General features: G+C 41.5%; 1 protein-coding gene across 28 annotated transcripts in view; it reads left to right on the top strand.

Annotated features, from left to right (window-relative positions):
• The window catches only part of madd (MAP-kinase activating death domain), a 50,035-nt gene that overhangs the window by 10,280 nt on the left and 25,502 nt on the right, over nt 1-14,253 (top strand). For 12 of the 28 annotated variants that reach the window (XM_069165766.1, XM_069165772.1, XM_069165758.1 and 9 more), the window contains exons 4-17: nt 2,837-3,140; nt 4,386-4,517; nt 4,673-4,786; nt 4,978-5,058; nt 7,176-7,232; nt 8,001-8,173; nt 8,290-8,525; nt 8,612-8,768; nt 8,901-9,004; nt 9,089-9,288; nt 10,247-10,500; nt 10,746-10,885; nt 11,732-11,833; nt 14,132-14,191. In XM_069165766.1, the coding sequence (XP_069021867.1) occupies nt 2,837-3,140; nt 4,386-4,517; nt 4,673-4,786; nt 4,978-5,058; nt 7,176-7,232; nt 8,001-8,173; nt 8,290-8,525; nt 8,612-8,768; nt 8,901-9,004; nt 9,089-9,288; nt 10,247-10,500; nt 10,746-10,885; nt 11,732-11,833; nt 14,132-14,191 (2,114 nt within the window). The remainder of the gene's footprint in view (nt 1-2,836; nt 3,141-4,385; nt 4,518-4,672; nt 4,787-4,977; nt 5,059-7,175; nt 7,233-8,000; nt 8,174-8,289; nt 8,526-8,611; nt 8,769-8,900; nt 9,005-9,088; nt 9,289-10,246; nt 10,501-10,745; nt 10,886-11,731; nt 11,834-14,131; nt 14,192-14,253) is intronic. The other 16 variants (XM_069165781.1, XM_069165780.1, XM_069165769.1 and 13 more) reach the window with 4 other exon arrangements.

The following is a 14,253-nucleotide window of genomic DNA, read 5'->3' as shown; positions in this document are numbered from 1 at the left end:
ATTGTGCCACCCTCGGGCCAAATATCAGCTTAGATCACAAGGTCTCATAATCAGTGAACGGGCAGATTACTCTGGAATCTTCTGAAACATAAAAGTGTGGCTGAACGAATCTGGATGAAATGAGAATCAGGATTTTTTTTTAATTGACATTTCAATTCAATTATTTTTTTTTTTTTTATAAAATGTTGTATTGCTTTCAATTACCTGATACAGAATACAACAAAAAAATACGGGGGTGCTTGATATGGGATATAAAATATCCTATTAAAAGGGATGGGCATTTCAAGCAAAAATACTACTTAAAAATGGCTCAGAACTATTTCATTATTAATTGACTATTACTAGCCGTCGATCAACTGTTAATAGCTTTGATTTAATGAACCAATGGCGTGCACTTTAACACCGTCAAAGTTTAGTCAGTCTATCGTTCATTCCCTCCACAATTTTGCATTGTGGCCTGTAATGCAGATTAAGCAAATGGCTGATAATACACGTGTTCATGTGCACACGGGCACTCCTTCAAAACATAAAGAAAATCAGCTAAATACAGCTCATGTTTGACACCTTACTTCATTGCCTGTAAGCTATTGGATAATTTACAGCAAACTATTGACCACGCAGTCACGCACACACACACACACACACACACACACACACACACGCACGCACGCACGCACTTCCCCTTTTTGTGTCCGTTTTATATTTTAACGGCTGGAAAAGTTGGCAAACATTAAAGAAAAGTTTGTTGTTTTAACAGTGCTGATGTTTTCTTTAATCCCCGACTGCTTTCTCTCCCCCCCCCATCTGCTTCCTCCATTGTCCACCTGTTATCTGTATGTTTGTGCGGCAGTATTAATACAGAAGCCTTTGTCTGTGGCTCCGTGCGGTTTTGCGGGCCATCTGCAGCTTGTGTCATGTTTTCACAGTACGCTTTAAGCTATCGCACTCCACCTCAATGATAAATAATACAAGCCAAAAATATCCACAGTACATTTCATCAGTTTTGTTTTGGAAGAATTTGTCTGGGATCAAATATTGTTTGAGGTTCAGTTAATGCACAGGGACAGTTTCATTCCATAGACATGCGACCGTAAGTGTTTTGTATTTGAGCGTGTTTACCAAGTATTTAGTTGATGCCTGAACAGCTGAAGGGTGAAACGGCGTTCGGTGGGCTGTCGAAACGAAGAGTGGATTTATTTCAATTAACTATCACGGGGGAATGGGATCATATTTTATTTGAGCAGCAGAAAGATACTCCCAGCTTCATACTGTATTATGTTGAGTTGTGATGTGGCAGTATTTGCTGTGCTCTTCGGGCTACCCGGTTGCCATGGGTGAGCAATATATCGCAAGTTAGGAGTGATAAAGTGTTAATTAGGCTGTCACTTTACCCCAGCTCAGACCTCAAACGATTGTTATTTATAGCTGTGGGGCAAGCGTGGCTTCCCCCCCCCGCCCCCCCCATCACTAAGAGGGATTGCAGAAATGTATAATGCACCTTTTAATCTCGTACCCTTTCATCGGTAGCATCCACTTATCAGCGGTCTGCTATTAGTGGCGTCTCTGACGTCCTAGGAAAAAAAAAAAAAAAAAAAAAAAAAAGGCTGAAAGGACCTGAGAATCTTTTGGCGTCAGGGGATGAAAAAGATTCTCAGGTCCCTTCTGCTTGAAATGCGGCGTTGCAATGACAGAGAAGGAGGGAGAGACATTGCATAATGACTGCGAGCGCTTTGTCCGACGGCGGCTCTGACAGATTGAGGTCTCCGGCAGCCCGTGGGCAGCAGCTGCAGTTGGTGGGAGGTGCTCCGAAGGACTAATGATTTACTTCCCTCCTCGCTGCACACGCACCAAGTATACAATCTAGAAAGGGTAATGGCAGCGCAATCGCTCAAGAGCCTCTCGTGTGTTTCGATTCTCATTTGCTCATCATATTAGTGAAGTCGCTGGGTGTTTGTTCAGGCCTCTTGACGGCTGTTTGCAGCAATTAAACGGGCCACTGAGTAATTTCAATCCATGTTTAAACTTAAAGTGATTGTTGACTAATATCAGTACATGAACTCATGAAGCTTCGCTTATTTTACATGCCAGAGAGAAATTAGGTAAATATTTTGATAATCGGTGCTCATATGGGTTGCTGTATATAATGTCGGTGTACCATGATGTGGCATTTTAGGGGAGGCTTTGAAAGCTTTTATATCTAAATATAGACAATATTTTGAGGCCAAATAATGGTATTGATCATGAAAACATTTTCAATTTCATATTTGATATATTTAGTTGTTGGACTGTTAGAAAAAAGAAAGCAGTACGAGGTCTTAATGTTGCTTGATGATGTCACGTTACAGTGTGACATCACATGTATTGTTAGAGCATTTGAACTCAGTTTTCTATGGCACGGACATAAACAAATACTCTTTGCAAATGTTGTCTTTGCATGTTTTGTCTGCTGGCGTTACAATCGGAATAAAGGATCTTGTTATGTAAACCAAGCCTGTTTGTAAAACGGGCATTAACTAACTTTCAGCTTCTCAGACTTGGGAATTTATTTCCTTTCTTTATTTTATATTATAACTTCTGAATATTTTATTGACGATAAATGTAAACAGTGTAATTTGCTATTGGGCAGTTGGTTTAAAAAAAACAACAACAACTACTAATTACATCACATTGTGGTCATTTTCACCATTCTTTTAAGCATTCTATCGATCATCAAAATAACAAAAGCAACTCCATAATGAAAATAATTGCTGGTACGTTGACCTTCAGCCCAAAGAGGAAAGAAGGAAACGACCAAGTAAACAATTCTGAATGCAGACTTTGTTTATGTGCTTCCCAGGGACACCATGTGGCGAGTGTTCACGGGTGCGACGTCGGTGGAAGAGAAGGGAAGCCAGCTGCTGGCCGACCTGCGGGAGATCGAATCCTGGGTGTACCGGTTGCTGCGTTCTCCGGTGCCGCTGGCGGGTCAGAGACGTGTTGACGTGGAAGTGCTGCCCCCTGAACTCAAACGAGCGCTCACCTTCGCCCTGCCTGACAACTCTCGCTTCGTCATGGTCGACTTCCCCCTGCACCTGCCCTTAGAGCTGCTCGGGGTGGACGCCTGTCTTCAGGTCCTCAGCTGCATCCTGCTAGAGCACAAGGTGAGGACGGACGGGATGCAGGCTGTCGGTTATCAGTCATCGCTTTGGCCTGTCTCTTTAGATTCTGTTTTATTTATGTATATTGAAGACCAGCAGTATGCAGTTGTCTTCCGCTGTAACCAAAATCTTTGGAGTTTTATTAAAGACCAAACTAATTGGTCAAAGAAAAAAAAAAGACAGAGCAAAACCATATTTAGTGTGTTTTGATTGGTCAGTGGTTTCCTCTGGGATGCAGCTGTGTGTCCCTGCCTCGACAAAGAACTTTTTTTTTTTTTTAAAGACCTCAGAAATGTCTCGAGTGACCTTAATCAGACATTTTCTGTCGTAGATGTAGGTCCACTGATGCCATTTTACTGCAGTGCGCACAAAGCATTATGGGTAAAAGAAGACTCCTCTCTTTCCTCTCTGCCATCTCCTATTTTTACGACTAGAAACATCAGTGTGGATGTAATGGGAATCCTTGTTTGGCTGGCAGCTGGTGTGGTGTTACTCGTGTACGGTGACATTGGTACATTGGCTCATTTGCATATGATGTCAAATCAAACCTGCGCTTCTCGGTTTCACTCGCACCCCTGAGAGATCATCTTGTTGGATAAATTCTGGGCAGTTTCTCTGCTTTAATGTCACTCTGTGCTTATCAAGGCCACCTACCTAAATAGATCTTCTGTCCCCGAGGCTTCTTTGTGGAAATTTCAGGTGCAGATTGAGTGCGCAGTCATTAGTTAGCTTTAGTGTTATTTGCAGCCCGACCCCACACTTCCCCTCCTTGTGTTAAAATACAGCAAATGAATTCTCAACCTGTATGAAACGCTGCCATCTTGTATTTATTCGTCCATTTTGGGTTTTTGAAGCTTCAATACATCATTAGGTTCAGTGAGTGACTGAGTGCTGCCTGAAAGCTCTCAGAGTCACTTCCGTTTCAAGCACTTTGGGCCGTGTTGGAATGAATTTTTCATAAAAGCCCAGTTTTTAATATTGCCGTTACAAATCCGGGGCAAAATGAGTGTTCATGCCTTTGAATTATGGACAAAAAGAGGCAATATGGATAGATGAGTCAAATCTTTGCGTCATAGAGCTCCAAATCAAGATGTCAGCTGGGTGAGTGTCTTATCTATTTGAAATAGTAGTTATGAATATAACAAGGCGGTGAATACCCACTCAGTATTGAGACCTGTGGGAAAATAACAGTTCCAAAGAGTTGCCAGAGAAACCCACTGTTGTGTTTTTGTATTTCTTTATTTTCAGGTCATTCTTCAATCCAGAGATTACAATGCTTTGTCAATGAGCGTCATGGCCTTTGTGGCCATGATCTACCCGCTGGAGTACATGTTCCCCGTCATCCCCTTACTGCCGACATGTATGGCCTCCGCTGAGCAGGTAAAAACTTGTCACACCTCATGAATGTATTTTGAATAAATGGGCGATTTCTTTGTGCGATTTTTACATTTTCAACACATTTTTCAGTTGCAAGTGCCGTCTGTTGTGTCGACGTCCAAACTGTAACGAGCTGGTATGTTTTGTCCTCCCCACAGCTCCTCCTCGCTCCTACTCCCTACATCATAGGAGTACCGGCCAGCTTCTTCCTCTACAAAGCTGATTTCAAAATCCCAGACGATGTTTGGCTTGTTGACCTTGACAGCAGCAAGGTGTGTACATCAACATGTTGTTCTACGCCTCCTTCTGATCTAGTTTTGTCCGTCTCCGTGATGTGCGGATTAAAGCTAATTAACATGCTATTGGAGGAAACACGTATGGTCTTAGATATTCATGCTTTTTTATTTTTTTTATTTTTCTGTACGGAAATGAAATCAATTTAAAGGACTGTTTTCGCCCGCAGGTTATAGCGCCGACCAACGCAGAGATCCTGCCACCTCTTCCAGAGCCTGAAGCGCTCGAGCTTAAGAAACATCTAAAACAGGTAATGCCTGTGATTTGTCTTGATTACTTTCAATTTTGCGAGGGTAAAGTTTTCTGATTGTGGCGGCTCCAACTGGTACTACTGGCACTCATGAGCACTTTGCAGAGAAATGTGTGGAACTCCTCCGGACCTTTGCTGTTTTCTCTTCCGTGACTGCTTGTCGATCACACTCTCGTATAAATGAAAAACTTCTCTTTCAGCCGTGTGAAGAGTAGGGGCTTCCCTCTTCAAGCAGAGTTGTATGTATTTGTAGATGAGCGTGAGAGCATTTGAAATGGTTTTGTAGTGCACTAACATAAACAAATGTTTTTTCTTCCCCCTCCCCCCTTTTTCCTGTTTTCTTTGCATGCTCTAGCTGTTGGAGGTAAAATCAGATGTTAGGACCCTAACAAAATCTATAGTGTTACTGGTAGCCACTAACTCGCCCCTCCAACCCGATAATCTAACACAACATTAGAATCTGGTTCTGATTCACGGAAACACCTTGCTTTTTTTTTTATTTTTTATTTTTTAGCATCACCAATACCAGAAAAAACACAAAACCGCTTCACATCTGAGCAAAAATTCAAGCTAACAATCTGTGAACACGCAGTGTGCTAAACTGAGTGGCAGCTAAACTCTTAGCTGCGATTGGCTGCCGGTAGATTGCTACGTATCCGTGTTTTGTCATTCCTTCAGTAGTTCATTGCAGTCATTTTGAGTTTACTGGTTATGTTAAACTCTCTTATTTGAACAACTGGTTGCGGGAAACATTTTTTTCCAACATTTATTCTTCAAAGTAAAACTCTTGTAATGTAATTTTTCACAGTTTTCTTAATTGTAAAACAAGACTAACTAGCTACCCTTAATTTTTTTTAATCATGTATTTCAATGACGTACTAAAACCCGTGGTCACTTTTAATGAAAATAATTGTATTATTTTGAAAAAATGTTTTTTTTTTTTTCACGCAGCCAAGCTCAAAGCTTCACGAGCTATGAAATCAATACGCGCTATGGTACATAAGTAACTCTTGTAGTCTCACTGAATCCAATTAACCTCGTACCTTTTCTTCAAAAACATTTCTCGTACACACACCTCTCTTTGGTCCTGCCTTGAATCAGAGCCAGGTTGTTATCCGTGTGTGTGTTTGTGCGTGTGCGGTTAGCAGCTCTCTCCCTGTGTGCGGGCGTGTGACTGAGAGGCTGGTGTGTAGGAGTGTGCAAAGCCTCAGTTTAGCAGTTGTATATTTGGAAACGAGCTCACCACGTCGATATCTGTGAATGGAGAAAATGTCACTGACGACGGTTTTTAACTGATCATCTGAAGACTTTGTGATGCCACAGCAGAATGCTGCTGATGTGAGAGTCTCTGAAAATACTTGCACTTTAACGCTAAAATAAATCGGTCCTGACAAGCGACGGATTTATTTACTTTTACAAGGTTGGTCGTTTTATTTCAGCTCGCCTGACATTTTTTTTTTTTTTTTTGGTTAATTAAGACTTTCATTTTGATACGGGTGCTTTGTTGTGCAAGTATTTTTTTTTTTTCTACGTGTCTGAAAAGATCTGCTGTTTTGTATGCGTGTCATCACCACTCCATTGTAACCACTGGTTTGTCCCAGTTGGTCACCATGGATGGTCTTCATGTGTCTTATCAGCGGTGAAGCCTGGTTTTTGGTCACGTTACTGCTTTGTCTGTGTTTCTCACTGTCTTTCATGTTGAGCATAAAAACACCGGCCCTCTCTTCATCTTCCTCCTCCTCCTTCTTCTCTCTCTGGCTGTCCATCACCTATGAATATTTTCTTATCTCCTTTCTTCAGTAAATTGTCCAATTGGAAAATGGAATGGATAAAAAGAACAAGGCCTCTCTTTCATTGCAGAACGAATTTCTTTTTACAATCTTAGATCAGCATTCAAGTGTATTTGAATGGCACCAAAATACACTTGAATGCTGTCAGCAAAAAAAAACAACAACAAGCAGGCGAATATGGAAGTGCTATTGAAAGGAGACCAAGAAAAAAAGAAAAGGAAAAGGGTTGCGTCCCTTCCGTCATGTGCTGTTCCAGTGTCGGTCACGAAGTTGTCATCCCAGGCCTTCATGTGATTCTCCTCGCATCTCTCTTATCCCCCTTCCTAGTGTCTGGTTAGGTTGACCGTGATCACCCAAAAGCAGATCTTCTCCTCTGAAAATAAGGTTACTCATTTCTCCTCCTGTGGAATGTGTAATGCCCCTGCACGGATATCTTCTCTCTCACATTATTTTGCTTGTCACTACTATTCGTCTCCTCTTCTTCGAGATCTGACTAAAATGCATAACAGTGTCACAGACTAGTGTTTTTTTTTTTGATACACTGCTTAGCTCTGGCTTGAGCATGACTGAATGTGCGTGCATCTATCTTGGCATCAGTGAGTGTTCTCGTAACCAAAACAAGATATGATGAAGCGAAAACACTTTTGACCGAGTTAACATTCATCCAGACCCAGCAACTAAATGTTCCATTTTGCTAAGCTAAACATTGACACTTGAGTCTGCAGCAGTTTCCCCTCCCTCCCCAAAGCAAACCATGCATAGTGACTTACTTCCCTTGTGCTCCTCCTCTCCAAAATGACACACCCACCGCAGGCATCAACATGCAGCGAAACTAATCCTTTAGCTGCTATATGTAATAAAAGAGGAAAATAAATAGGTAAAACTAGGGTTGGGACTCCATAGTTTATGATCTCACTTCAAAATTGGTTAATTCAAACTATAAAATCTCCATTCAAGAGTCAAACTCTTTGGCTCTTGATTGTTTCCCTCTTCAAAGAGGGTAAACGGTTCCCTTGTCCCCTTAAGTGTTGAAATTTATAATCTTAACGAAATGTTGATGCCGATCGTGGGAGTGGTCCATCGCAGCGCTGTGCTTCTGTCTTTAAGATCCACTACCATGTTCGTAATTTGTGTCACCGTCACCTGTCGTAGGCCTTGGCCAGTATGAGTTTGAACACCCAACCCATCCTGAACCTGGAGAAGTTCCAGGAGGGCCAGGAGCTGCCGCTGCTCCCGCCGGGACGAGATAAAGCCTCACCGTCCTCCACGGAGTTCAACCCTCTAATTTACGGCAACGACGTGGATTCAGTGGATGTGGCCACCAGGCAAGCCTCAAATATCTCTTTCCACTAACTGTCTGTACAGTTGCCGCAAACACGAGGTCAAATTGAAGCTCCAACATAAAGGATTAATTAACTAACTCGTCTTCTCTCTCTCGCAGGGTTGCCATGGTGCGGTTCTTCAACTCTGCTAACGTTCTCCAGGGGTTCCAGATGCACACTCGCACTTTGCGCCTCTTCCCGCGGCCAGTGGTCGCTTTTCAGTCAACGTCTTTCCTCGCGTCTCGGCCGCGACGCTCTGGCTTTGCAGATAAACTTTCTCACACCCAGGCAGTGGAGTTTTATGGAGAGTGGGCTCTCAATCCCGCCAACCTCGCCTTCCAGAGGATACATAACAGTAAGACTCCTCTGAGATCGTAACAGCCTGATGTACAGAAATGGTGTTAAATTAGTCGTCATCTATCCGCACACTTCTGTTTTTAGATGTGTTTGACCCCTCCTTAATCGGAGATAAACCCAAGTGGTATGCACACCAGCTACAGCCAGTGCTCTACAGAGTGTATGATGGGAGCTCCCAGCTGGTTGAAGCTATGGCTGGACCTTTGGAGGACGAGGGCAACGAGTCGGACCCCACAGACAGGTAAAGATAAACCAACGTCCTTCTCATTGTTCATTTTCATCCACTTCAGCCTGCTAGTTTTTTTTGTTTTTGTTTTGCTTTATTTGACCAAATACTTGGAGTTGGTTGATTAATAATCTCAATATCTTGCAGCGGTAGTGACAGTGAAGCTTACGATGACTCCAGCTCGTCCTATTCTTCACTCGGAGATCTAGTGAGCGAGATGATTCAAGGTGACATCCAGGGAGACACGCCAAGTAAGTTGCTATTTGATCGCAAGACGCGCATTGACCGTGTTTATACATTTTCCTTTGATGTAATAGTTTACCTTGATGTCTTAGGCTTGGACCCGCCCACTCACGCTGCACTGGGAGACGCCAGTGAGGTCGAAGACTTCCAGGACTTCAGGGAAGGTCATGGCTCGGATGGCCCGCCCGGCGGGGATGGACCCGCAGACCCCTCTGATGGACAACCTCTCCGCTCGAGCTCCAGCACAACTGCAAGCTCAAGTCCCAGCACAATCATCCAGGGAGTCAACCATGTATGTGATCATTTCAAGTAGTGTAAAACTTACATTCACTTTCCTCATTTTGTGTACTTTTGTTGAAACTCGGGTGTCTATATTTTGATGGCTGGCGTGGACGCAGCCTTTTTCTTTGCTATTTAGTTTTTGGAAATACAACTTTTTAAAATGAGCAGCACATTATTCAGTCAGTTCGGATCAGTTCGTCCCTCCAGGGTTTGCTGAGTTTTTTGTGATTGTAGTTTTTTGTGTATTGTGATGTTGCGGCGGATTGCGCTGTCATTTGCGGAGTTTTAAGTGAGTTTTTTTTGTAAAATTGCGGCAATTAGAAAAATTATTTGTAAGCACTACCTGATAACAAAATAAATGTGATCACTTCCTTTGATAATAATCATGCTTCACAACACAGAAATATTTTCGTTCTAATCTTTTTTTTAAATTTAATTTATTGAACTTAGAAAACCTTGGTGCTCACAGTTACAGAAAACATACTAAAAGTGACGCAGCGTTACAGAACAGACAGTCTGTGACTGTAACATAGAACCAACGACTACATCAGCGGTCAATATAAGAGCTTTAGATGCGGTTTAACTAATTCACCACGTAGACCTACTGTATTCACAAAAACAAAGTGCAGTCTCTTACAACTTCAAGTGTCTATAAGATTATTACAGCGCACAGCATATTGCTGTAATTAGCATTTAATTAGCAAATTGTAATATGAAGACCACATTTCCCACAAACCTGTCATTTCCGTTTTTTGTGCTTGTTCCGGTTTCAGCACAGCTTGTGCTGATAACATTTTTTGGTGGAAAAATAGCGGGAGTTTTAAGAAATTGCAAACTTATGCAAATATCGCAGAGTTGCCCTAAATTTGCGTTAATTAGTGCGATCGTGAGATTTCCTGGAGGGGGGACTGCACATTAAGGAAACATTTGAAGAATTTCCCTCTCATCTGTGTTTTTCCATTTTCCAGGAGCAGGGGGAAGCTCCTGAAATTGAGGCCTCAGCCAGTGCTGCATTACAGAACGCTGTCCCCGGACTGGGCAGTCAGCCGTTCCTCAGGCCCGCAGCTGATTCTGGTCTGGTGGACCTGGCCAACAAAAAGCAGGAGTATGACAACCCATACTTTGAGCCTCAGTATGGCTTCCCCTCAGAGGATGACCCTGATGCAGAAGAGCAAGTGGAATCATACACCCCTCGATTCAACCAGAACCTCAATGGCAACAAGTGTGTTAAACTTGTTCATCACTTGAATGAATGCGCTATCATCATTCAAACGGGCTTTCTGACCGACCATGCAATGTTCTCTCTGTCGAAACCACGCATGTCGGATTAAACTCCTCATTCATGGTCTTGAATCTTTGGTGGTGTGATGTCGTATGATGTGAATGTTTGAGAGTCTCCCATGGTGTTTGCAGATGTTTCCGTGTCTATCGTGCGCTGTAATGTCCTTTTATCATTGTTATTTTCAGGGCGCAGCGTCTCTTGCGTCCCAGTAGCTTGAGGCTCCCTGGAGAGTCCGATGGAGAGGGAGACTCGCGCAACAGCTCGCCAAACTCAACCATTTCCAACAGCAGCAATGATGGATTCGGAGGGCTCATGTCCTTTGCCAGTAAGAATACTTAAATTTTATCATCAGCTAAATGCAGGTTATAAAACAACATGGAAACTGAGCAGATTTATGTGGACGATGGAAGAGCATTGAAGCCATTAACACTAAATTCATTAATTCTTAAAAAACACACAGCCAGTTAATCAGATATGCAAAAGTGCTTTTAAATCAAGAGTGCAGGGTGTGTATTTGCCTACACGAGTCTCCCTTTCATAATATTTACTTAAGAGTTTCTTTTTTGTCTTCGAGATTAAATTGCTTGATCCGGTAAATAACTGCAATTGCAGTTAACACTTGAGGTTGAGATCAGAACCAGTGCTCAGTGTTATAAAGTGACTGCCCACATAATCTAGTATCTCTTCCTGGTGAAAAACCCACAGAGATTTGTCATCTGACTCTGCAGTCAGGAGGCCAGAAACACAACTTCATACTAATACTAATAATAATGTGTTGGTGTGTAAATTCAACTGTATGTTCGCACACATTGTGTTCAGAGCTTGTCTCCACTGGCCCCAGTTGGCCAAAAAGATAATCCGTTATAGCAGGTTCAAGATATGATTTACATCAGGAGTTTTTAAAAGGATATATATTTTATGAAGTCTGGTATTATGAAGACCGAGTTAAATTTTGTTTCTAATGTAGACAGAAAAAAAAAAAGACAACGTGTGTCCACTTACACATCAGCTGCCTCTTGTTACCGAAGGCTGCTTCACCACTATTTTGATGAGAGAAGACGTGTTTCTCCAAAAATTCACATTAAGAATCAATCGGGTTAAATACCTTTTTTGCTTTTGCTCAAACTGTATTCCTGTTTTCTGAATTATATTATTGTCACTCCGACTACAGGTAACCTCTACAAGAACCACGGCACCAGTTTCAGTCTGTCCAATCTCGCTCTTCCCAACAAGGCAGCGAGGGAGAAGGCGACACCTTTCCCCAGTCTGAAAGGTAGGAGAACACAGCTGTTCGAGTTCGGGTGTGTCTGTCATGTAATTGTGTGTTCAGTGTGGTTTTAAAGGTAAACATTTTAGGACATACAGGTACAATTGAAGAAGTTGACGACATTTAATGAAAAGATTTAGCTCTGTTGTCGTCAACATTTGTTTTTCAGTCCCACTTATTTAATTTTATTTGTTTCACCTGGCTTCATGTTTGCAGTCATCTATCTGATTATTAAGAGATTTTTTTTTTTGTAAATGCCATTTTAATACTAATTTGCCAAACTAATTTATAATACTCAAATACTGCCATTTAAATCGTCAGCTTTAATATGCATTTTGATATAAATGAGGATAATTAACAAGTCCTAACTGCTCGTAGACCCACGTCGTAAACCGTAACCTATGTAGACTTGTCAAAACAAAAAAGTATAGCATTTCAAGTATAGTCAGTATTTTTTTTACATCAATATTTAACCATAATTTTTTAATTAATTTACTGTCTGTCCTTCTCTGTTTGTATTTTTTTCATTTGTTTTTCTAAATAATCTTTCGGGCTAAAAGAATATTTTAATTTTGATATTGAGGAGGAAGTGGAGCAAGCAGGTTTGTAGAACTGTTTTTTTATAGCCTGACTTTTCTCCCTCTGGATTGCCAAAACTTATATGGCACTATTTGAAAGGAGAATATTGAGGATGTAGTACAAAAAAAAAAAAAAAAAAAAGTTTTTCTCTCACGAGGCTTAACAGGAAAATCCACTCGGAAACAGACTTCATGTTTGTGGACGCCGCGGTCCTGCAGTTTGACGAATTACTCTTTCATGCAGTTTTTCTCAGACTATTGATGAATTGCCTTTTTTTTTTTTTTTTTTTTTTTTACACTTCCTACTATATTTTATTGTGCCCAGATATCATTTGGAAGCAGATAAATGTGTGTAAAGTGGCTCTCAGTATTTCCTCCCCCCCAAAAAACTGAGAAAATCTTAACTGTTCCGATCGCGATGAGGAAATTTAGCCCACACAAACAGTCATTGTTACAAAAATTGCATTAAAGTTATTAAATTAGCATTATTAAACTAAGTTAAGTTAAAGAGGCTTAAATTAATTCTGTTTAGGGTGGATTTTCACTTTAACTGAGAGAGAGACAAAAAAAAAAACAATAACAAGTGCAGCATGGTCAACTAACTCAATAGCTCCACTCCATGTGGAATAGCTGCCATAGAAAATGTTCCGTTCCTTTGATTATGATGTGTTTTGTCTTTGTTGTTCAGACGACCCTGACAGCCCGGGTATGTTATGTCTGGTGTGCTAGTTTGTTTTAGCCCCCCTGACTAGGCCTCTCTTTATCCTTGCAGTGACCTCTACCTTATCTCGCACCCTGTTTTCTCAGCGTAGGCCTAAGATAGACGATACGCCTTTAATATCATGTTGTGCAGTCTATCCGTGTCTTCCCCCCTCTGTCCCTTCGCCTTTCCTCTTTGTGTGACTGTTGGGAGTCTTTTTGATGCGCTAAGATGCACACATTGATAGCAGAAAGGATTTCTTCAGGATGTTATTGGTGTGGCATCTGGACATCCTTACTACGACGAGAAGGATGTTTTTTTGTTTTTTTTACTAGATTTACATGCTGCTAATGTTATAATGCAGCAACATGTACAGTAAATATTTGAATGATGCTCACAGAAACATCAGTGAATGAAGTTTGTCTCCCACCTGCCTCTCGACTCCGACATGTTTTGCCTCGCTTGCTTGTTTGGTGGCTCAGTGTTTCCTTCCCCTCTTTGAGAGATCATTCACTGTTTTAACAAAAGTGGTAATGACATTTTGAAGATCATTGGTTTTCAAATGAAGAATTTGTGTGTTTTTGTGCTTAAAACAAGATAAAATAACATTATGCACAGCTTCTAAAGAAACAACTCCATCCATTATGAAGATTTACATTGTCATTGTTGAACTGTTCAGCACTAATCACTTGGTCCATGATACTGATGTACAGATACACATCGAAGTAGAAGCTACACACCCCTATTACTCCTGTAAGATGTTGAATGTTTTGTTAAAAACTCTGCATTATTCATTGTATCAAACACTTTCAGGGTCAATATCATCATCAGTACATATTGTCTATTTATCTTTTCTGTCTGCCCTTTTCTCTTTTACTTTTTTTCTTTAACTTTTCTGTTTTGGCGCCACGTCGAGTGTGCATGTCTCTTGTGTTACGGGTTGATGTTCAGACTGGTTGTGTCTGGGCCGGTGTCCCTCTCTCTGTCCACCTTTTTCGCGGCACTAATTCTGGGTTTTGTGTGCAGTATTTGGGCTAAATTCTCTAATGGAGATAATTACAGACGCTGGCCCGGGGAGCGGAGAAGGTGGGTTCTGCCCTTTTAATCGCGTGAGCTGCATGCTTCTCCAAGCCAGTCAACCACATCTC

The sequence above is a fragment of the Embiotoca jacksoni genome, unplaced genomic scaffold (genome assembly GCF_022577435.1).
Source record: "Embiotoca jacksoni isolate LCO1_2020_lvr unplaced genomic scaffold, fEmbJac1.0.p SCAF_35, whole genome shotgun sequence".
Taxonomy (NCBI): Eukaryota; Metazoa; Chordata; class Actinopteri; family Embiotocidae; genus Embiotoca; species Embiotoca jacksoni.
Note: the sequence above shows the minus strand (reverse complement) of the source record. Positions and strands in the feature narration are given on the sequence as shown.